The sequence below is a fragment of the Pipistrellus kuhlii genome, unplaced genomic scaffold (assembly GCF_014108245.1).
Source record: "Pipistrellus kuhlii isolate mPipKuh1 unplaced genomic scaffold, mPipKuh1.p scaffold_m20_p_5, whole genome shotgun sequence".
Classification (NCBI taxonomy): Eukaryota; Metazoa; Chordata; class Mammalia; order Chiroptera; family Vespertilionidae; genus Pipistrellus; species Pipistrellus kuhlii.
This window is the reverse complement of record NW_023425551.1, coordinates 18049719-18072037: the sequence shown is the minus strand read 5'-3', so window position 1 is coordinate 18072037 and position 22319 is coordinate 18049719. Positions and strand designations below refer to the sequence as shown.

The 22319-nt window shown below is 42.3% G+C and overlaps 1 protein-coding gene across 1 annotated transcript; it reads left to right on the top strand.

Annotated features, from left to right (window-relative positions):
• The first annotated feature begins 1244 nt into the window (after nucleotides 1-1244).
• Nucleotides 1245-20496, top strand: ALDH8A1 (aldehyde dehydrogenase 8 family member A1). Its single transcript, XM_036414978.2, has 7 exons — nucleotides 1245-1576; nucleotides 6592-6739; nucleotides 8040-8195; nucleotides 9700-9849; nucleotides 11422-11678; nucleotides 12735-12896; nucleotides 19362-20496. Exons 1-7 carry the CDS (start codon nucleotides 1439-1441, stop codon nucleotides 19812-19814), a joined length of 1464 nt encoding a protein of 487 aa, XP_036270871.1. The 5' UTR covers nucleotides 1245-1438; the 3' UTR covers nucleotides 19815-20496.
• Nucleotides 20497-22319: the final 1823 nt, after the last annotated feature.

Here is a 22319-nt window from a genome sequence, read left to right as displayed (position 1 = left end):
TTGGAGAGTTATGTTTTCAAGGCAACTCAATAGATGGCATTATCTATCAGCTTTAGAATGTTTTAAATAGGTTAGGTTCCCTTTCCTGTATTACTGGAATTATTGATTACATAGTATAAAATAGCTGAAATAATTTAATCTTTAATATTTAAATAAAAGATGAAATGTGAATAAGCAAGAATAGATTATAAAATGACCAGAGAAGTTTAAAGTCAACCAAATATAACTCTTAAAAATGAAAAATATAATTGAAATGAAAAGCTGGTACTAGTATTTAGATAAACAAATTAGATACCACTAAAAGAATTAGTGACACCAAATATATAATATATATGTACAAATATATATTGTACTAACTACACAAATATATATGTACATATGTGTGTTATATAATACAAAGTGGAATCAAAATATAACCTTAAATATTATCAACATATATTAAATAAATTAACTAAACATTTAACTAAACAAAACTTAGAAAAGATACAGAGCAAGTATCCTGAAGGTTGTGTGTGTGTCCAGAGCTTATTTTTTTTCTGTTAAGTTCATTTCTTTTACCATTTTGTAGAAATTGTTACAGACACCATGGATAGGTGTCCAGTGTACAGAAGCCAGCCAATGAGCAATGGAAAAGAGAATCTGTCTTTTTTGGATAGGTATTCTTTTTTGTTTATTATTTATTTTATTTCTCTCTCTCCATTTATCCCCTCTATGCCCCCCTCCCCACAATTACCTCACTGTTGTCCATGTCCATGAGTCCTTTATTTTTCTTTTCCTTTTTTTCTCAGTCCCTCCATGTCTCCTACCCCCTACTGCTCTACCCTCACCCTTACCAGAGATGTCTGCCTGCTCTCAGTCACCTCTGCAGGCTGAGGGCAGAGAAGCAGTGAGGAAACAAGCACATGGTTTAGTGACAAAAAGATTAAAGTTCATTCTTTACCAACTTTGTATTCAGCCTTGGACACATTAACCTCTCTGAGGCTCAGTTTCTTCTACAACATTACGGAGGTAATGACATGCACTTTATAGAAGGTTGCTGTGTGGAAAAAATGAGTAAATTCCTGTGAAGGACTTGCTTCATGGCCTGGCACTCTGTCAGTGTTTGAGCCATGTATATAGCTGATAGCGTGAGTCCAATACCATGATACACACAGACGGCTTTTGAGAATTTTAAAGGACCTTGAACATATAAGCTGATATTAGTTCAACACTGTTAATCCACTTCTTACAATGTATTGGAAGTCTGTGAAGTATTTGATAACTCTATTCACTCAGTCTGGAGACTGGAATACTGTTTGAGAGTGGCAGGCCACCTCCCCTTTCGCTGATTGGCAGAGGGAGACCTGGCTGGACAGGAGGAGACTAACTCAGCGGTGGGGGAAAGCGGTGGGGTAACCTGGCTGAACACTCTCAAGGGGAAAGGCAGGAGTTTATCACGATGGCTGGAACAAAGACACTTCTGATGCTGGAAAACTTCATCGGTGGAAAATTTTTACCTTGTAACTCCTATATAGATTCTTACGATCCATCTACAGGCGAGGTGTACTGCAGAGTACCAGACAGTGGAAAAGAAGAGGTGAGTGTGTTCACTCAGGAGACTGAAATGGTCTAAATAGGTCGGTGAATTATGTGTAAATTCATTTCTAGAAGAAAAAGTCTGAAATGGTCTTAATATGTCAGTGAATTATGTATAACTAACTAATTTTCTAGAAGCAACGGGGAGGATGTGGGGGTTGGAAGAAGGTTAAACTTTAGCAGAAGGCAGATTTTTAGTTCTAGAAAGATGTACTTTGTAACTGATCATGTATGGTACATGGAGCAAATCTCAGGTTAATTATATGTTAGAAGCAAATCATTAATTTAGGCCACCTAAGACACAGGCACAAGTTTTAGACATTCCTTAATAGGGGTCTAGTAAAAAGTATTGTTTGAAAGAATTGTCAGTATTACGTGCTCCCTTTCTCTACCGAGTATTACTTAAACTTGCCAGTATATCCGTGGCTTTCTAAAAAACGTGTTACTTTGCTAAAACACAAAATTAGAAAACCCAGGTATCTGTTTTAGACAAGGGGCCCAGTGCACGAATTCATGCACTTTGAAAGGAACTGTGGGCCGAGAGGCTGCAGTAGGCACAGGGGTGGGTCTTGGCCCATCCTCTGCTTCTCCGCTCAGCCCCTCCCTCCTCTGCCCTGGTCCCCTGTCAGCCAGCAGCCCTGCTCCCGCCACCGCAGCTCCCATGCACTGACAGTGCCAGCCATGCTCACACCTACTGATGGCACAGAGCAAATGGGGCCTGCGTCAGCAGTGGGTGTAAGTGGGGCTGGCGCCATCAGTGGGTGAGAGTGGCAGCTGCTTCCCTGATCGACCCTCATGAGCAAGGGAAGGTGGAGAAGCCCTAAGGGGCTATCAGGGCCAGCAGCCGCCACTTTCACCCACTGATGGCGCCGAGTGATTGAGACTGGTACCAGGCACCAGCAGCGGGTACAAGCAGTGGCTCCAGCACTGGCTGTGGGTGCAAGTGGCAGCTCTGGCACCTGCCGCAGGTGTGAGCACCTGGTGGGACCGTGATGCGCAGGAGCAAAGAATTTGCAGTAACCACTAGAGGCTTGTTCCGATGACAGCGACTGGCACCCCACCATGGTCTAACACCCCCGCTCACCTGCTCCACCATCCCACAGCAACCAAAGCTCATCATGTTCCTCACATGCCCTCTGATGGTCAGTGCACATCATAGCGACCGGTTGTTTGGTTGTTCTTGTACTTTGCCCGAATATTTGCATATTAGCCTTTTATTATATAGGATTATCCTCTAATACTTCTTCAAAATATCTAGTAAAATAAAACTGGCCATTTCAATGGGGAAATTAAAAATCAAATTTCCATTTTTTTATAATTAAATTTAATAGCATCCTTTTTCTTACTTGAGAGCTTCATGTTACACACATTAAAATTTTTACTGATATAGAATTAATTTTATTTGATGCATTTTAGTATATGTGCTGCCGAAGCGAGCACTTATTTGATGCATTTTATAAAATATTTGAAGTATATTTCATCAGTTATTGCACTGAGAATGTAAATATATCTGGGGTGATAAATGTGGGTGATGTGTGTATACTCATCTAATACCTAATGTACTCCAAATTATTTATTTTTGTTTTTTATTTTATTTATTTCCATCACCATTTATCCCCCATAATTTTTTTTAAGTTACAGAGAACTAGATTATTTAAAGACTAGAGGCATGGGGGTGGTGTCCCTCAGCCTGGCCTGCACCCTCTCCAATCTGGAACATCTTCTCACAATTCGGGACCACTGGCTCCTAACCACTCGCCTGCCTGCCTGATCTCCATTAACTGCCTCTGCCTGCCGGCCTGATTACCCCCTAACCACTCCCCTGCGAGCCTAATCGCAACCTAACTGCTCCTCTGCTGGCCTGATGACCCTCCCCTCCCCCAACTTCCCTTCCCTGATCACCTCATTAATGTTCTCCCCTGCCAGCCTGATCTTGCCCCTAACTGCTTGCTCCCATGCTGGCCTGATTGCCCTTAACTGCCTCTGCCTTGGTCCCCACCACTGTGGCTTTGTCCAGAAGGAAAATGTTCAATTGACTCAGTCTAATTAGCATATTACCCTTTTATTAGTATAGATAACTGTAACCTTAATGTATAGTATTATATACAAGGTTTTTGAAGGAACTATTATTTTCTATTGTTAATATATTTTATATCTGTATTGCATTAAAAAGAACCTTGTCTTGTGGATTAAAGTTTGAAAATATTGGCTAATGTTGGTTAAACTGTACCCACACTTTTGTTTGCTTCTAATGACCTTGGATAGATGTGGGAAATTCATCCTTGTTTTCTCCAGTCTTCCTCATCTTAGTGTGTTTTCCAAAGGGAAGTTAAAAATGAAAAATATGACAAATTCAGTTGAAATATTTTTTGCAGCTAATGCTCATGCATTTTCAAATTATGGCTGCACATACTAGTAGAGGATTAAATATTTTGGAGTTTCTAGCAAACTACCATGCAAATATTCTATTTGATCCCATAAATATTTGGTCACCATGTTTGAAATATTTGGTCACCATGCAAACTACATGCCCAACTTCCCCAAAAGTCATTCACAGAAAGTACAGCTGGTGCTGCTTACAGTGGTTCCCATTTGTTCAGTTTCTGAGATGTACTTTGCATCCACAGCCCCTTATTCTAACTTGTCCCAAATAGAAGTCATAACCTACAAATTGGACTCTGTCATCATCCTTATTTTACAGAGCACAGTATGCTAACTCTCATCTCTGCTGCTTGGGCTCAGACAGTGGTCTCTCTCTCTCTCTCTCTCTCTCTCTCTCTCTCTCTCTGTCTCTGTCTCTTTCTCTCTCTCTGACTTACAGCATTGCAGACAAAAGCACAGACTGGAGTCAGACAGTCTGGCTTGAAAGATGAGCTATACCACTTAGTACCTATGGTCTTGAGCTTCAGTTGAACCTCCTTTTGCCTCCTTCTCCTTATCTATGAATTGGGGGAAATCATATCTACTTCACAGTGGTGTTCTGAGAATTAAACAGACTGACTTATGTAAAACCCTTAGTGTCTGGCATCTATCAAAGCTTTCTAAGTGTTAGCTTTTGCTAATATTGTATATAGTATATGAATATGCATTCTATATTAAATGGACACAGGACATGTGGCATTAAACCATTTTAGAAGGCATTACTAAAATTGAGTTTCCTGCTTCTCAAAAAGATTAGAGTTCTATATTGACAACTATCAGAAGATTAGAATTTTACATTACTGAAGAAATGAACTCTTCTGTTGCCTTGGCAACAGGGTGTCCACGAGCCTGCATCTGTGGTGAAGATCACTAAGGCCCATATGTCTTCCTTCATCCTGTCTGCAGGTCCGTATTAGAGACTCATTTTTTGAGGTGAAACCATCATCTTTCCAGACATTTCTAATTAAGGCAAGAATCATTTTATACCTTACCTCAGCTCATCTGAAAGTGACTTTGTTTGCATAAAGAAAACAGGAGAGATGTGTGATCAGGCTTTTGGTAAGAGGGCCTAAGCGCTGATGGTGGAATTGATCACATGATACAAGAAATAAGCTGTGCCATCGGGAAGCCTGTGAAGAGGATTCTGGGGCTGAGCCTGTGGGCCCAATGGTGGGGAAGACTATGATTATAAATGTTTGTCATGCATGTGAGAGAGGAGAGGGCAACATACTCTATGGATTTTCTATCTTACACATCGCCTAAAAGAGGAGAAAGGCAGCAGGTGGTCTGAAAATGTATTCTGCCTTGCACATACATTCCCATACACTACTTCCTTTTGGAGTTAGCTCTAAAATTGGGTCCCCAAGCTCTCTGTTTAATTACAGGTACCTTTCTCTCCAAAAAAGGCCTCTTTCACTGGGCAGAGATAGGCAGGGAGCAAGGAGCAGGGGTGGTTGTTATGCCATAGCAGGCTAGCTCGTGGTCTTGGCAGCCACAAAGATTTGGGTTTGAATCCTGACTGCCAATTATTGACTTTGTGACTTATGGCAAGTTACTTGATCTCTCTGTGCTTTAGTGTTTTTCATCTAAATGGGCAAAGCAATACTCGTTACAGAATTTTAAAAGGGGTTAAATGAAATGATTTGTGTAATAGCACTTAGCAGATTTCTTTATATATAAAAATCCTATATAATAAAGAGTTAATATGCTAATGGTCATCACGCCATCATGCTGTAACAACCAGATCAGCAGGAGGCTGCATGCACTGCAGGTGCATATGGGTGGGAGAGGACTTGAGGCTGTGTCCTTCCAGATAAAGTTGCAGCGGCATCCTGAGGTCCAGGCCAGCTGAGGATGGTGGCTGCCAAGGCCCAGGGCCCGAGGCTCAGGCAATGAGGGTTGGGCCGAGGCTCAGGAAAATTGCCATGGCTGCAAGGGCTGAGCCTCAGGCAGCTGTGTGGCTGGCAATGGCAGCAGCAGAGGCCTGATGGGCGTCGCCTTTCCCTGATCAGCCATGGGGAGCAGGCCTAAGCCATCAGTAGGACATCCCCTGAGGGCTCCTGGACTGTGAGAGGGGGCAGGCCAGAGTGAGGGACACCCCCCCACCCCCTAAGCAGTGCACAAATTTTCGTGCACCAGGCCTCTAGTTAGTCAATAAATGACCAATATGACTGGTCATTCCAAGTGGGATGACAGTGATTTCAAACAAAATTATCAGATATGTCTGAGCTGGATTAAGAGTTTAGAGGTTCTGTGGATCTCAACTAAGTTTCCCCTCTCATAGGATATTTTTAAAAGTCTATATTTTGAAATGACTGAAAATGTGCATCTGTTAAAACTCAAATTGCTTCTTTCTAATTATCTGATTGCCGCATTCTGGATATGGGGCTTGAAATGGAGCATTTTTGTTTTTGTTTTTGTGGTTCTGCTTTGCTGGTCACATCAGCAAACCCCTTGTGGGTAAATCAGCTCTGGGACTATTCGGAATTAGGCAGGGAATAATCTTGACCTGTATGGATCCTGGATTCCTGCGATCCCTGGGAGCAACCACGGTCCTAAGAGGTAAGACGACCCTCTTCCGTCTGCTCCTCACAGGTAGAGGCTGCGGTGGCGGCCGCCAGGGCTGCCTTCCCCGGCTGGTCGTCCAGGAGCCCGCAGGAGCGCTCGCAGGTGCTGCACCGCCTGGCGGACCTGCTGGAACAGGCCCTGGAGGAGCTGGCTCAGGCCGAATCCAAGGACCAAGGTGAGCGGTGAGCAGTGAGCAGGTGCATCTGCAGGGCTGTCTCTGCCGGCCTTCCTTCTACCAGAGCACGGGGTGGACTGCAGCTGTCCCTTACTAAATGCTTTTATGGAAAGTGCAGCCCATTATCAAAGGCTGGACAACCATCCTTCCTCAACTGTAATCGCTGGAACTGGGCACTCTCTTCGTGTTTCTCCACCTGGGACCACAGGGCCGCAGGCACCCAGGCTTCTCCTGGAGGAGGAAGAGGGGGAAGCAAAACCACCCAAGGCCTCTGAGGGCAGAGGCGCCCCATTCTCATGGCCAAAGCGAGTCCCTGCTGAACCCAAGTTCAAGGGGCAGGGAAATAAATGCGCTCTGTTTGGTGGGAGGAACTGCAAACATGCGTGTCAAAGGGCATGGAGCTGGGGAGGGAGGAAGGGTTGATCACATGATCTTCCCCCAATTCTGAGAGGCGAATTAGAAAGCAAAGGTCACTTGAAGAGCAGTTCACAGTCAAGTTACTTACAAAGTGATCTGAGACACCACTGTTCTTCCCACACAATTGTCCCAATTTTCTTACCTGCTTTCCAGAAGTCAGGGTCATGGAGTAAATGCCTGTGGGTCTTTGCAATAACATCTGTTAGGAAAGGCAATTGCTTACGATGATGTGCGTGCTGTAAACCAGCCTGCTGTTAGGCAGAGGCCTGCCTCCAAGCCCTTGGGAAGAAAATGATTCCTGCTGGAGCTCCAGGCAAGCTTAGGTCTCTGGTTTGTTCACCCAGGAGCTAGGATGCGCGTGGGACACGTGATGGGTGATCAAGCGCCACACAGCTGCAGTGCCAGGGGTTTCCTGCCTACGTCTGCCACGTGCCCATCTTAATGACCCCTCCCTGAATTGGGGGTGGGGGAACATTTAATACACATCACGTGATTATCAAAGTGGTTTTTGGTGATGTGCAAATAGCAGCTATCTTTACACCCACGATTCCAACTCCCTCTTCGTGACATGTACAAAGCTTGCAATTTTGAAGGAGCTGCTGTGGGGGAAGTATTAGCATCTGGCAGATTTATGATGACAGCTCTGAATTGTGCAGCCCACAAAGCAAAGGTCATTTGACTCAATTTACCTCCCCCACCTTACCTTATAAACCTCATATCTAATTATTTCATGGTTTCATTAAACCACGACCTATGCTCTGTACAGTCAGTGAATGTCTGTCCCAGGCTAGAAGGAACGGAGTGGGGTATGTGTGTGGTACTGTCTCCACTTTCCATGGCTAAATACACCGACGGTGCTTTCTGTTGTTGACTGTTTTCACAGGGAAAACCATAACCCTGGCAAGAACCATGGACATTCCCAGGTCTGTACAGAACTTCCGGTTCTTTGCCTCCTCCATCCTGCACCACACGTCAGAGTGCACCCAGATGGACCACATGGGCTGTCTGCACTACACCGTGCGGGCCCCTGTGGGGATCGGTAGGTGCCGCTCCAGGAAAACCTGGACCATGACTGCACAGAGAGCAGCTCAGTCAGTTCTGTAGAATTGATCTAAAGGGACAGACTAAGGCAGAGGAAAGACTTCTACTGTGACTAAAATACAATTTGGGCCATTTCTGGTTTATTTTTTGTGTGTGAAATTCTCTACTTATTCCCGGAAAATTGTTCTTGGGAAATCACAGGTAAAAGAACGATGCTGAGAGGAAATTCATGAAGGAGGATTTTTCCCCCTTTGTAACAACAATAATAACAACAAAAAAGTCTATTTCCAGAAAGTTTATTAAGAGTATGGCTTCTGGATATGTGTGGGACAAGTTACATAACATTTGTGTGCTGCGGTATTCTTATCTGAAAAACTGAAAGAATAGTTTGATTTTGTATTTATGTATTTTATTTGAGTTAAATAAATTAGTAAGTGTAGAACATTCAGAACAGTGCCAGGTACATGGTAAATAAGCTATGGCTGAATTTTCTCATTCATTTCTTTGCTTCCTGCCTTTTGAAGACCCCTAATTATCTGCAATGACTGAAAATTTCCACTAGATGTCAATATTTCCTTTCAGAAAACCCCCATTGTTCATATTTTACCACTTACGTTTTATGACAGGATAACAGAATATGTTAAAAGGAAAAAAAAATGGGACATCTTACCAATTTGATTATTTGAAGCCTTTGGAAATGATATTTTCAAGGCATTATGAAAGATTCAGACATCTTCCTAAGAAGTATGCAAATACATTATGTTGCAAAAATATTATATCCTAAAGCAAAGAGTTTTCAATGGGAAATGTAATATCATAAACTATTTTTATATACTTTTATAGCACAGACTTGAAGGAAGATTATAAATTAAGTGACTTTGCTTTTATTTTTGCTTGCTTCATCTTTGGGAGGCTGGGCAGTTTCAAACTATCACATGAAAATACACTCTAGTTGTTGATTCTGTTATTTAAAGAAAAAACCCATCTGATCAGGATACAGATGAGAACTTAGAGAAACTTTTTTAATGCAAAAGTCCTTTGGCCGATATAAGATGGATTTCACAACCTCAGAACCTATTTGCTCCTATTTTATAAATAATTCTAAAAAGCTTGAATTTTATGTCTCCATCCAATAAACTCTGAAGAAATGGCAGCTGGACAGCTTAATGATGAGGAGAGAGAGATTTAGACACATGTAAAGATGAGTCCATAAATCTCAAAACTCATCACAGTATGGAACTGTTTAGCCCCCAAATTTATACAACTGTTGCTCATTAATATAATTGTAAGCTATCAAGAAAAGACTGAACTGTATTGATTTATAGTATTACAAGGCACAGTTATTGGTAATACATTTTAGAATGATTTCCCTGACGTTGGCTACAGATAAGCAAAGTTGGGGGTTGTAGGAGCTTAGGTTCCATGCAGCGAAAGGAGAACCCCGTAGGGCCAGTCTGCTCTGAGGGGCATGTCATTTTGGCACTGCCTCTGCTCTCGGTTAGCTGGTCTGATCAGTCCCTGGAATTTGCCACTCTACTTGCTGACCTGGAAGATCGCTCCGGCAATTGCTGCGGGCAACACCGTGATCGCCAAGCCCAGTGAGCTGACTTCAGTGACTGCGTGGATGATGTGCAAACTCCTGGAGAAAGCAGGTAAATACGTGTTAGAGTTTGAGGGAGGATTGGCTTTGGGGCTGCACATTGTGTAGGGCTTTAGCCCCCTTAGGGTCACTGACATTTGAAAAGTTATTTTGGGTAGAAACCTACTGAACAGCAAAACAGATTCCACAGACATCTTTGGTTTTTGTCTCCCTGTTCCTTTTCTGAGAAATCCCCTTCATCCGTGGGGCTCGCTCACAGGGCTTCCTCTATTCAACCCTAGAACAAGCCACAGCAGGAAAGTTCCTTCCTGCAGGCTCAGCTGGCAGCAAAGGGCACATGATAGGGAGACAAGGAGAGGCTTAAAGAGCCCCAATGAGACCGATATCAGCCTGCTCCAGGGGCTGTCCAAATCTGATGTTGGAACCACAAGTTAATCTTGATGAAAATAAGAATACTACTGGTACTTCTCTGGTTTGGATAGCTATAGAATACCTGCTAAAAACAGTCCATTTTCAAGAGATTTTAAATACATCCTTCTGTTTCCCCTGCATTTGGAATCATTACTCAGGTGCTTATATAACCTGGCTTCGTGTCCCCTTTTTGCTAATATTGCAATGACCACATTCAGGGAGTGTTTCTGGTTTAGTTTTGGGGTGTTCAGCCTGACACTGCACCCCACAAGAAGGCTGCTCGCTGTCAGGTCACTCAGTTCATATTTCCATGTCCTGGGGAGGAATGATGAGGGGGTGGCGGGGAGGGGGCTGTCTTTCTGGCTCTCTCTCTCTCTTTTTTAAAATATATTTTATTGATTTTTTACAGAGAGGAAGGGAGAGAGATAGTTAGAAACATCGATGAGAGAGAGAGTCATCGATCAGCTGCCTCTTGCACACCCCCTACTGGGGATATGCCTGCAACCAAGGTACATGCCCTTGACCGGAATCGAACCTGGGATCCTTCAGTCCCCAAGCCGACGCTCTATCCATTGAGCCAAACTGGTTTCGGCAATTTCTGGCTCTCTTGATCTCTGTTGTGTGTATTTACTTCAAGGAGGATTGCCAGTGTCCGTGGTTCAGAGTTCAGGTTCTAGAGGAGACCGTACACAATCGAAAGAGACAAAACAAGAAAATACTAATTTGGGAACTAGGAGGAAGCCCAAGAGAGGACTCCCTTTGCTCTTTGATCCCTTTTATTCAGGTTTTGGGATACATCCATAGCCCTTTGGCAGGCAATTCCAATAAATAGCTCAATGATAGCCCATCAGCAAGGATTTACATGAGACTAACAAGTGGAAGTTGCTTCAGCTCCGGACAATGGGTGTATGGCTCTCTGTCCTTGCCAGAGCCTCCATGTTGACCAGCCTTCTGGACTCTTTGTCCACCCCTTTCTGCACGTGAAGGCAATGAGCAGCTGTACCCTGCATTTTCTGAGCCAAAACATCTGGAGAAATTCAGCCTAGAGTGTATGCTAGGCAGAGGTAATACTGTAGTTTTTGCTTTACTACTAAACTAGAGGTGGCCATGAGTTCAATCCCACCTACTGGGCTTTCAAGGAGCATCTCTATGTAACCTAAAGTTCTCAACATGCCGAGGATACTTACTGTAACGGATACTGTTTCCCATCCAGGTGTCCCACCAGGTGTGGTAAATATTGTGTTTGGCACAGGGCCCAGGGTAGGCGAGGCCCTGGTGTCCCATCCAGAGGTGCCCCTCATCTCCTTCACTGGGAGCCAGCCCACAGCCGAGCGGATCACACTGCTGAGTGCTCCCCACTGCAAGAGGCTCTCCTTGGAGCTGGGAGGCAAGAACCCTGCCATCATCTTTGAGGATGCCAACCTGGAGGAGTGTATTCCAACCACTGTCAGGTCCAGCTTTGCCAACCAGGCATGTCCTCTGGGTTTTGGTTTGCTTTTTTGTTGGTTGGTTTTGAACTCTGCTGCCCCGTCAAGTAGGATCTGTTTCATCTTAATGCACAGCCAGGAGTGAGTAGATCAACCCGGTGCTGTATCAGTGAAAGGAGAATCATTACTTTGTGTTATTCCATTGACCATCTGTTCAATTTCAGTGTCAATCCATAGCCTTGTAGAGTCACAGCTTCTGTTCAGCACGTTCATTTTCTTGAATTACACAACTTTTATCAGGGGGTAGTCATGGGCAAAATTATTGATTTTTGCTACTCCAAGCTTATCCACATTGGTATTCATCGATTTCCCCAGACACTTCTTGCTCTCTAGATGCCCTACTTCCAGTAAACCTTTTTATCCTTCCAGAAGCCTCTCAAATGCATTCTTATCCTTAGAAATAAATACTAGAACCCGTCTAAAGCTGGTTTCTTACCTTAAAGTCACCGATGAGTTTCAGGGCATCTTTGCATCTCCTGAAACTGAAACAGGTCTTTTCCTGGGATCCATAGTTCTCACCAAGGTCTTCAAGGCCATAGCATCCGAGAGGGTGAGGAACACGAGGTCAGATACCCTACACTGTAGGCTTCGTGGAGAGGGTAATAGTGCCTGCTTCTGTGCAACATATGAGCCTCAACACCCAAGACAGTCCCTAGGATGGAGCATACATATTGAATGATTTTCTCCAAAGCTGTGTTCTACATTTTTAATATAAAAAACCTAGACTTAAGCCAAAGAGTTAGAACTTCCATAGAAGGAAAGATGAGTGGAATGAGATATATCTTTATTCAACCTAACTTGAATAATTTGCATAATCTTTTGAACCTTCACTTTTTTTCCAGTAAATTATGGCAATTGTAATAATTATGCCTTCCAATAGGGTTTTTGTGAAAAACATTCTGTATAATGATTATTTTCATGATCACTATAATTGTAATTAATTATCTCTCAGAAATTCCTAGAAAAAGTGCAGCATATCTGTCCATGAAGGAGTGTGTCCTGCAGTCTTGTCATTTTCCCCATGTGTCATTCTTGGCAGGGTGAAATCTGCCTCTGTACCAGCAGGATCTTTGTCCAAAAGAGCATCTATAGTGAATTTTTAAAGAGGTTTCTAGAAGCTACCAAACTGTGGAAAGTAGGCATTCCCTCCGACCCATCGGCCAGCATGGGAGCTCTGATAAGTAAAGCTCATTTGGAGAAAGTAAGTAAATCTCTGCCATGTACATCACAGGAAGAGTTCTTGTTTGGAGAGAAACTCAGTGCAAGGCATGCTTTGGAATATTATTAATTACTATCTTATATTTGAGCAGTTATGACCTGTGGGAAATTATCTCTGGATACAGAGTCTAAAAATGTTGGATGTGAATAAACAAATGTAGTGCAGATTTACAACAGCATCCGTGTGAGATGAATGTGCTTGAGAAGTCAGCATGAAGATACCACGAGAAGACTGAGAAAGGCAATTTTCAAAGTCTAAAGGTCAAAATCTCCATAAGTAACTGTTCCCAGTGGAGAGGGTGCTGCCTCTGGCTTATATCAGATAGCATTTTGTAATTTCCAGAACACACAGTCCAAATTATGTGGTCTTTAGTTAGTGGAGTGACTAGCAGTGGCCTCTGTGGGAGAAGCCATTGATGGTGTATGGGTGGCTTATGAAATTTCAATTTCTAAAAGTCATTTTAATTTATTACCTGATGTGACTCTTCCCAAAATCAGTCATAGATTCTGGTACTAGAAGGCTCTTGTCTTCAGCTGCAATAACTAAGACCCACCACGGAAAATGTGCCTCCGTCATCAGTCACTAAGGGGCAAAGCCGTTACTTAAGTTTGTAGAAATCTGTGGCACCGCACTGATTTGGCAGACTTAGCACTCAGTTTAACATTGACCTTCACAATATTGTGAAGCACAGAGGTCACAGGTGGGAGGGTGATGTCGCTTGATGGTCTCTTCTTTTTTTTTCTCAGTGAAATAGGAAGCAGGTGATGGGGAGAGAAGGTGTTGGGGTTTTCAGGAGAGAGAAGAAAGTATGGAATAGTCTTGCAGATCAGGAGAGAGAATGGACTTTGAAATGATTGTGTTATCAGCAGGCAACTCCAAGGGCTCATTGAGACTTGTGGTCACTTATTTAAAGTGAGGCTGACCAAGACTATACTTTCAGGGATCATTTCTATAGTTCGTTACTAAAGTGAGGCTGACCAGCATGGCTCTTTTCTTCCAATCCAACTCACCTGCTAGATTACAGGTGCTTAGGCAGCAGTCCTCAGAGCATCCCTGGGACTCATAGTTGTGGATGTTGCCTCCTTGTGGAATGAGGAATCACCAGGTGCAGGAGGCTTCTTTGTTCTCTCTTGTCCGGCTGTTCTGGACACCAGGCCTCCAGGCCTGCCCACCCATGCAAATAACTGTTGCAAAGCAAGTGAAGCATGTTCTGAATGCTTCCTATGGAGCAAAGGTTAACTTCCAGAAGCATTTTTGCAGTAGGCTAGGGGCTTGGTGCAGGCTGAAGTCCCCTTTGAAATTCACCACTCACCTGAAGTTTAAAGTGCTCTCTAGGACATCAATAGGGAGACTATTTTTTTTTCTTTCTATCTTAGGCCATTATTCACCCAATAAAGGGATATATATCAGTGAAGGAAATAACATTATTTGATTTACCTGTGGGCTTTAACATAATATTTTTAAAATATATTTTTTATTTATTTCAGAGGGGAAAGAAAAGGGAGAAGATAGAAACATCAATGATGAGAGAGAAACATTGATTAGCTGCCTCCTGCATTCTCCCACTGGGGATCAAGCCCAAAACACAGGCACATGATTTGACTGGGAATTAAACTATGACCTCCTGGTTTATTGGTTGACGCTCAACCACTAAATCACGCTAGCTGGTTATAATATGATATTTTTGATGCTCAGCATGACCCTACTTGCACACAGTGGCCTTTTCTTATGGCTGCCTCATGGTTCTTCTGAGCTCCACCCAAGGCCTCCTTGTAGGCATCTCGGCTCTCTGATAGCAAATAGCTTCAGCCATGTGAGTTACTTGTCCCCACATGGGCAATAGGCCCTCTTCAAAGCCAGCCTCAGACCCTGTGGGTGCTCATTAGATGTCCCAGGATGCTAATAGGAATCAAGAGGAGGCAACTTAAAACCTGGTTGTGCTGAGCTCACACGCTGTCCTTTTAAGAGGATCCTGTGTCCATGCTGATATTTCACATTAGCCAAGTTACTTTTATTTATTTATTTATTTTTATTTTTTAAAATATATTTTATTGATTTTGTACAGAGAGGAAGGGAGAGAGATAGAGAGTTAGAAACATCGATGAGAGTCATCGATCAGCTGCCTCTTGCACACCCCCTACTGGGGATATGCCTGCAACCAAGGTACATGCTCTTGACTGGAATCGAACCTGGGACCCTTCAGTCCCCAAGCTGACGCTCTATCCATTGAGCCAAACCAGTCTCGGCTAGCCAAGTTACTTTTAAACCTTGCTTTATTATCATAGATATTTGATATACCTGGCTATGATGTATCTTGTTATGTATGGTCACACCTCACCTGTTCACAGTCAAGCCTGAGTCTTTAAAGTGGCCCGGGAGTCTGTTACCCATTACCACTGTCCCTATTACCTGTCACCCTTCCCCTCCCTCATTCTGCTGCTGCATGCTAACCTCCCTATTCTTCCTTGAAAATATCAGGCCACTCCTTCTTGCCTTTTACTCTTGCTGCCCTGCCCCATGAATGTTCTTCCTTCAGAGATTTACTTGGCTTTCTCCTTAGATCAAATATTACCCTCTGAATTAGAGCTTGCCTGCTCACCCTATATAAAGTCACACCTACCAGAACTTCCTCTGTCTCTTTGCAGCTTTATTTTTCTCTGTGACTCTTACTACCACCTGACATATAATATGCATTATTTATTCCTTTATTGACTATTTTTACTTGACTAGAATGAAAGCTCCACGATCACTTTCATTCACTGCTAGATCCTTACATCCCCCCAAAATTCCTGGAACATAATAGGTGCATATTATTGTTGGACAAATGTTTGAATTAACACTGCATCTTGTGTTCTAGTTATACCCCCAAATTTGAGGATTCCATTTTCCTTGAACACTTGAACACTAGCATCTCATATCTCTGATCATTAAATCTCAATAACAATAAAAAAATCCATATAAACACATACAAGGCTTTGAGGTTTTGCTTCACCCTCTAACTCTTCATCGTTCCGTTGGTTTTTCAGCTTATGTCACAGGCAACTTTAGAACTGAATTTTAGTTTCTTAAAAATCTTTGAAAAATATTGGTGTTCAATTCTCATTATTATACAAATCCAACTTCTTACATGCCAACTAAGAATTTCAAAAAATATGATCAGCTTATTTTCTAAATTCATTAGAGGATTTTTTTAAGAATTACTACAAATAGGCAAGTGGACCGTTTACTGTAGGTCCACAAAACCCCTTCCCCAATGTTCTTGCTTTCTCAAGAACCAACTTATAAAGAGGTACCACAACTTTTCAATTATAATATATTTTAGTTGAAAACAACATATTCCTCCAAATTATCAAACTTTTGTTTCATTTTGTTTTTGGTGATTCCCAGCAACTTTAATTACCTTTAACATGAACATAGATAATTTAGCAAGTTGTAGTATCAAAATATTTTAGTATACAATTTTCAAAAAAATTTCTAGAGTTAAATACACACCTTAAACTTTGTGTATTTGAGTGACTCCACAGAGAAGACCTTAAATCGCCTTCTTTTCAGTATGTTGGTGGTCGGGGTCCAATGAGAGGGATCCCCACGCATGGGGTGTCCTGGTGGATCCTGAGGACTTACCTGCTGCAGACTGAGAATGTATCAAGGGCAGGTGGAAGCTGAGGCCTCCTTTAGCATGTGTGTGTCCACTTAGCACCTGTGCACAGAGAGGAGTGCACCATCTGCAGGCTCTGGGTAAACCCAACCCCAGGTCCATCTCTGTGAGTTTCACCAAGTGAGCTAGTACTCATCTGAGTCCAGGCTAAGATATGAAGGGGAAGCCTGGTTTCCCCCCCTTTCTTCCTCGTGGCCTTTTCAGATTGTGACTTTTCAGTTCAGTCTGCCAAACCATGTGTGATCAGGAGAAAGGGGACAACTTTCCTTGCCTTTTGCTAGAAAGCTCTGGGGGCTGGGCTAAGGAAGGTCTATTTGTGATCATTGCATACCTCATCTCCTCTTCTGCATTATGTCTATATCCTCTCAAAATAGAAATAGCCCTGCAGAGTCTGGGGTCTTTGTGTCCATCCTACCTCTGTGCAATTGTCATAATAGAATGGTGATGCAGTGACAGAATAATCCAAGTAGAATGTGTAAAGGTTGTATTTTAATGGCAAATGTCTCAGAAACCCCCAGAGACAGAGTTTCTCACAAGTTCCTAAGTAGAAATGTCACATCCCAGGTTCCTAGTAGCTGCAGGGGATGCAAAGTAAATAGCAATGATTCTGTCCTCAAGGAATGAAGAAAAGTCTCCCTTGCCTATTTCCACTTTTTCTTTCTATTTTTACCCTCCATAATTCTCCCCTACTTGTCTGTCTGGAGAGTCTGGCTGTATGCCTGCCTTTCCATATATGCACGTAACTAGTGAGATAGAATTCTCGAGTGTTTACAAGGAGGCTGGGGAAGCCCAGAGGATGTTCACAGATGCACCTCCCAGTTGGACCAGGCTATGAGGTCCACTCTTAAAGTTTCCTATCTCCTTTGTCACCTAAGCAAACTGACGCACAGAGGGGGGACACCTCTGAAGTCTCTTAGCTAGTAAGTGTCAGATCATGCATTCATTGTCATCTGCATCAACAGCAATGGCCGCTGCTGGCATTCAAGAGACTTACTGTGCCCCAGACATTATGCTAACTATTTTACATATTTTATTTAATCCTATGGATAGATGGCAGTGTTAATCTTATTTTTAGGTCATGAAACTGAGACACAGAGCATTTAAAATTCCTGAGCTAGTGAGTAATTTGAGCACAGTTGGGCTCCCAAGTCCACTCTTCTCTATGCTCTGATTTTATATGCAAAACTAGTAAGTACTAACAATTCTCCACTCAAGAAAAGTTTTGTAATAATAATTCATTATATTTCAAAGCATATTACCAGTCCCGAGGTTGTTTCCCCCTCAGATTTTACTGAGCTGCTAGTATAGATAACATTCTATCATCCCTCTAAAAAATAAATTCAGTTTAGTATGAGTCACCTTATGCATTAAATATTTTGATAAATCTACAATTTGAAACTAACACTTCTCTTCATATTTGATTATCCCAAATTATTTCTAAGAGATAATCTAATCCTGTAATTCTGTTTAGACATGACAATGTGAAGCCAGAGCACTCCTCGTACATGGTATTGTTACATATTTCCTGGCACTGCCTCCAGAATGTGCCACTGGAGACCCTGGCCTGGACTTCCTTCATTCACCCCAGAGGCAACCTTTGTCATCTTTTCATTAATGTGGGTGGGTTGTTTTAAAAGGAGTGAGAGAGGAGGGAGAAGTCCAAACCTATTTTAGTTTCTACCCACAAACTGGCCTAGGGGTTTTCTGGGAAGGCTTTGAGATCATCATGCCAGCTGGGAGAGGAGGTGTGGCAGAGGGGAGGATAAATTGAACCGAATGTTCTGTTTTTAAAAAGTATTTGACTTATGGCATACTAAGTGTGCTCCAAATTGAAGCAACAAATAATAAGATAACACTACCTTTTTATATATATGGCAAATATATAACTCTATTTTGAATATAGTTCTACAGTGGAGTTCTAATTTCAATACTGGGACAGAAACCTCAGATAATAAATGATAAGTAGGAATCCAAAATGTCCCTTCAAAATTGACCCTGCCTTTGATGTACTACTTGACTCTTGTTCTGTACTTTAAATTTTGGAGATTAATTTCATATTTCTCTTATGCTGATAATGCTGCTCAGAGGCAGACTCATATATCATTATGACTTAAACATTTCCATATATAAATACATATATAATTATTGTAAGTCTACAACCATTAGTAATAAATACCTGTCATTATCTCTAAGTCACTGGGTTAGCTTATTACATAACTTATTTTTCTATTATAGTTACCTAAATATATTTCTGAATATAATCAGTAATGAGACTAGAAATTATTTGTTCTGGAAGTTCAGATATTTGAAGGATATCCTGGACTTTAATTAAAGTCTTGTACACCATTCCACTTCACACTTTCTACATAGTCCCTCAAAAAGTGATAAAATATTCTTTTTGTGTATTTAATTACTGAATATGGCTGAATGTGAATTCTAGTGTTCCAGTTTACTAGTTTTATGAAACATGTACCCTTTCTGAGGCTCAGTGACATCTTCAGCAAGTAGAAGATAACAATACATTGCCAACAGACTTTTGAGAGTATATGTAAGACATACATTTACTTGAACATTAAGTAAATTACTCTTTCCCTTTTCATATGAGGACTGAATGCCCAAGTGATGAGCACTTGTGCTCCTCAGGCTCAGCAGCCGAGTGATAAGATAATCAACCTTAGATTTCTTGGCAATGACCTCATATGTCTTTCCTAGATGATTTCAAAATACCGGATTTTGTGTTGCTTTGTGTGAAGGTAAGATGTTACTAATTATGGTTTTCACCCCCCCAGGTCAGAAGTTACATCAAGAAAGCTCGTGCTGAAGGGGCCCAGATTCTGTGCGGTGAGGGAGTGGACAAGTTGAGTCTTCCTCTCAGGAATCAGGGAGGCTATTTTATGCTTCCCACCGTGATAACAGACATTAAGGACGAGTCCAGCTGCATGAGGGAAGAGATATTTGGTCCTGTGACGTGTGTTGTCCCCTTTGATAGCGAAGAGGAAGTGATTAAAAGAGCCAATAGTGTCAAATATGGGCTGGCAGCGACCGTGTGGTCTAGCAACGTGGGGCGTGTCCATCGGGTGGCTAAGAAGTTGCAATCAGGCTTGGTCTGGACCAATTGCTGGCTCATCAGGGAGCTGAACCTTCCTTTTGGGGGGATGAAGAGTTCTGGAGTAGGTAGAGAAGGAGCCAAGGACTCTTATGAATTCTTCACTGAAGTCAAAACCATCACCATTAAACACTGACCTTGGCCAGTGGAGAAATTGTTACGGTCAATGCCTGGCTACAGACAATCAGTGGTATAGTGTGGTGAATGGAAATAGTGACAGAAATTCCAGCCAGGGCTTGACTCAGCTGAAGGTTATCTAGGTGAAGAAAAACAATGTAATACTTCTGCTTGGGAAGACACAAAAAGGAAGCCAAACAATTGTTCTCCTATGTTGTGTGTTCATAGGATTTAAAAAAGTCATTTTGATTGGTTTCTTGGAAATTCACAGATAATCAAATTTTTTTCCCCATTTGCAAGTGAGTAGTTAAAAGAAACCTACAAAGCCAAAGAAATACAAATCACCATAATTTCCTACCTTTAAGGAGATTGTCAAGATGGTCTCCTATCCATCAGTTAGTAGCATGGCTAATTATTAATTGACTGTACTTCATTATTCAAGAGGACCGTGAATGTCAACGATAAACACAGCATGGGATTTGTCAGAGAAGGAACATATGGAATCTCCCAATTTATGTATCTGCATATGCACAAAGAAAAATAACATAACTATTACTTTTGGAGGAAACTTAGGACAAGAAGAAATTGATCAATTTCTACTATGTTGTCTAATCAATTCCAATTCTTAGTGTGTGTACCTAATGAGATGTAACAATTTATTAATCCTAAAGGAAGCAATAAATGTTAAGCAATTTTAGTAACCAGTATGGCATATATCTACTTTTTGAATTGTCCTTTATTCCTCCTTATCCCCATCCTCTAGGAGTATGGACTTATACTAAGTAATAAAGTATTTCTAGTGCTTTCTTTTCTAGATCCTCTGGTGATCAGAGGAGAAGCTTGTTTTGAGCATCTTCTATGTGCCAGGCACTATGCTCTGAGGTTTATAGACCTTAAAATAGCACACCCAAGATTACACAAAAGGTATGGGCAGAGGTAGGTCTGACTCGAACACCAGGGCTCTGACTCCAATGCCATGCTCTCTGACCACTTAATACTTGCCTTGAACTGTGTTCCAGAAGCAGCCAAGTACTATAGTACATAGGACATCACTGTGTGTCTCCCTTCCTTATGTCCTCCTGCTTTGCCTCTTCCCTCTTCACCTCCAGCACAGCCCTTTCCATACTGCCTGAAACAGTCCGACTTCCTGACAGGACTGGAATCACTGATGGCCAAGCAGGTGTTCATCTCCTCTGAAGTCTCCTTTCACAGCACAGTGCTTGGCACATAGAAGGTGCTCAAAACAAGTTTTGGAAATGGAACCAGGTCTTCTTGGAGCTCTGGGATATTGATTGGATGGTATTTAGGGGAGTTGGAAATGGAGACACATTGATATTTATAATTTTGCATAGTTTTGTTTTTATAATTTTGCATAGTGTTTTGGATATGTTGGCTCATTCACAAATGCTAAAAAATATAAATCCCCTTGAAGCCAAGTGATGGTATCAGATCATACCTGATTCCTAAGGTCTATCTTCCTTTCCCCCTCTTTTCCCCACCTCCAGCCTTCCCTGGCTGAGAATTCTTGACTTAGGTTAATTAAATCTAAGACCAATCCTGAGTATCCAAGGAATTTTAGCAACTCTAGACTCTAAGAATCTTCATTCTATTTTTTTGTTTGCTTGCTTGTTAATCCTCATTCGAGGATATTTTTTCATTATTTTTTAGGGAGAGCAGAAGAGAGAGGGAAAGACAGAGAGAAATATCAATGTGAGAGTAACACATTGACTGGTTGCCTCCTGAATGATCCCTAACCAGGGCCTGGACCAGGGAGGTGCTTGCAACTAAGGTCTGTGCCCTTGACCAGGAATCAAACCCAGGACTCTTTGGTCAGCAGGCTGACGCTCTATCCACTGAGCCAAACTGGCTAGGGCTCATCTTTATTCTTGTCATTGGTCTGGCCAAGCTTATCCTTACTTCTCATACCTAAGCATATCTTGATTCCAAATTCTAGCAGCCTATTTGCTCCCTATGCCTGGAAGCCCATCTCCCACACTTGTTTTCTGCCTACAAGTATTTCTCTCTAGTCGTAGGGGTGTCGAACTCAATCAGAGAAGGGGCCAAAATCTAAAATCCAGCCTAAATCGCGGGCCGAATGGTTTACTGAACAGTCATAAACTGTCATTGTGATGGAAACGCAGCGGAGTGCAGTGATGACAGCGCGGTGCGGGCCACATTGTAAGGCCTGGCGGGACGGATTTGGCCCGCGGGCCTTGTGTTTGACACATGTGCTCGAGGACTTGGAGCCAGCCCAGCTGTTGTCACTTCTCTCTGGGCTCTGGATCCTGCCTTATGAAGGGGCTTGCTTCTCCTGACAGACACTCTGGATACCGTTCCTTGCTTCTGTGTCTCTTTGGACATTCAGAAGCTACTCCTGGGTTCACAAGGCAGTCTGATTAACACGCATTTGACTAAATGCTGTCCTCCCCATGCCAACATTATCCCAGTTCTCAGTCATTAAAAGCAGTGGCTATTATGTCTTAGCATCCCATTTGGCCTTTCCTCCTTTTTTTGAGACCATCCA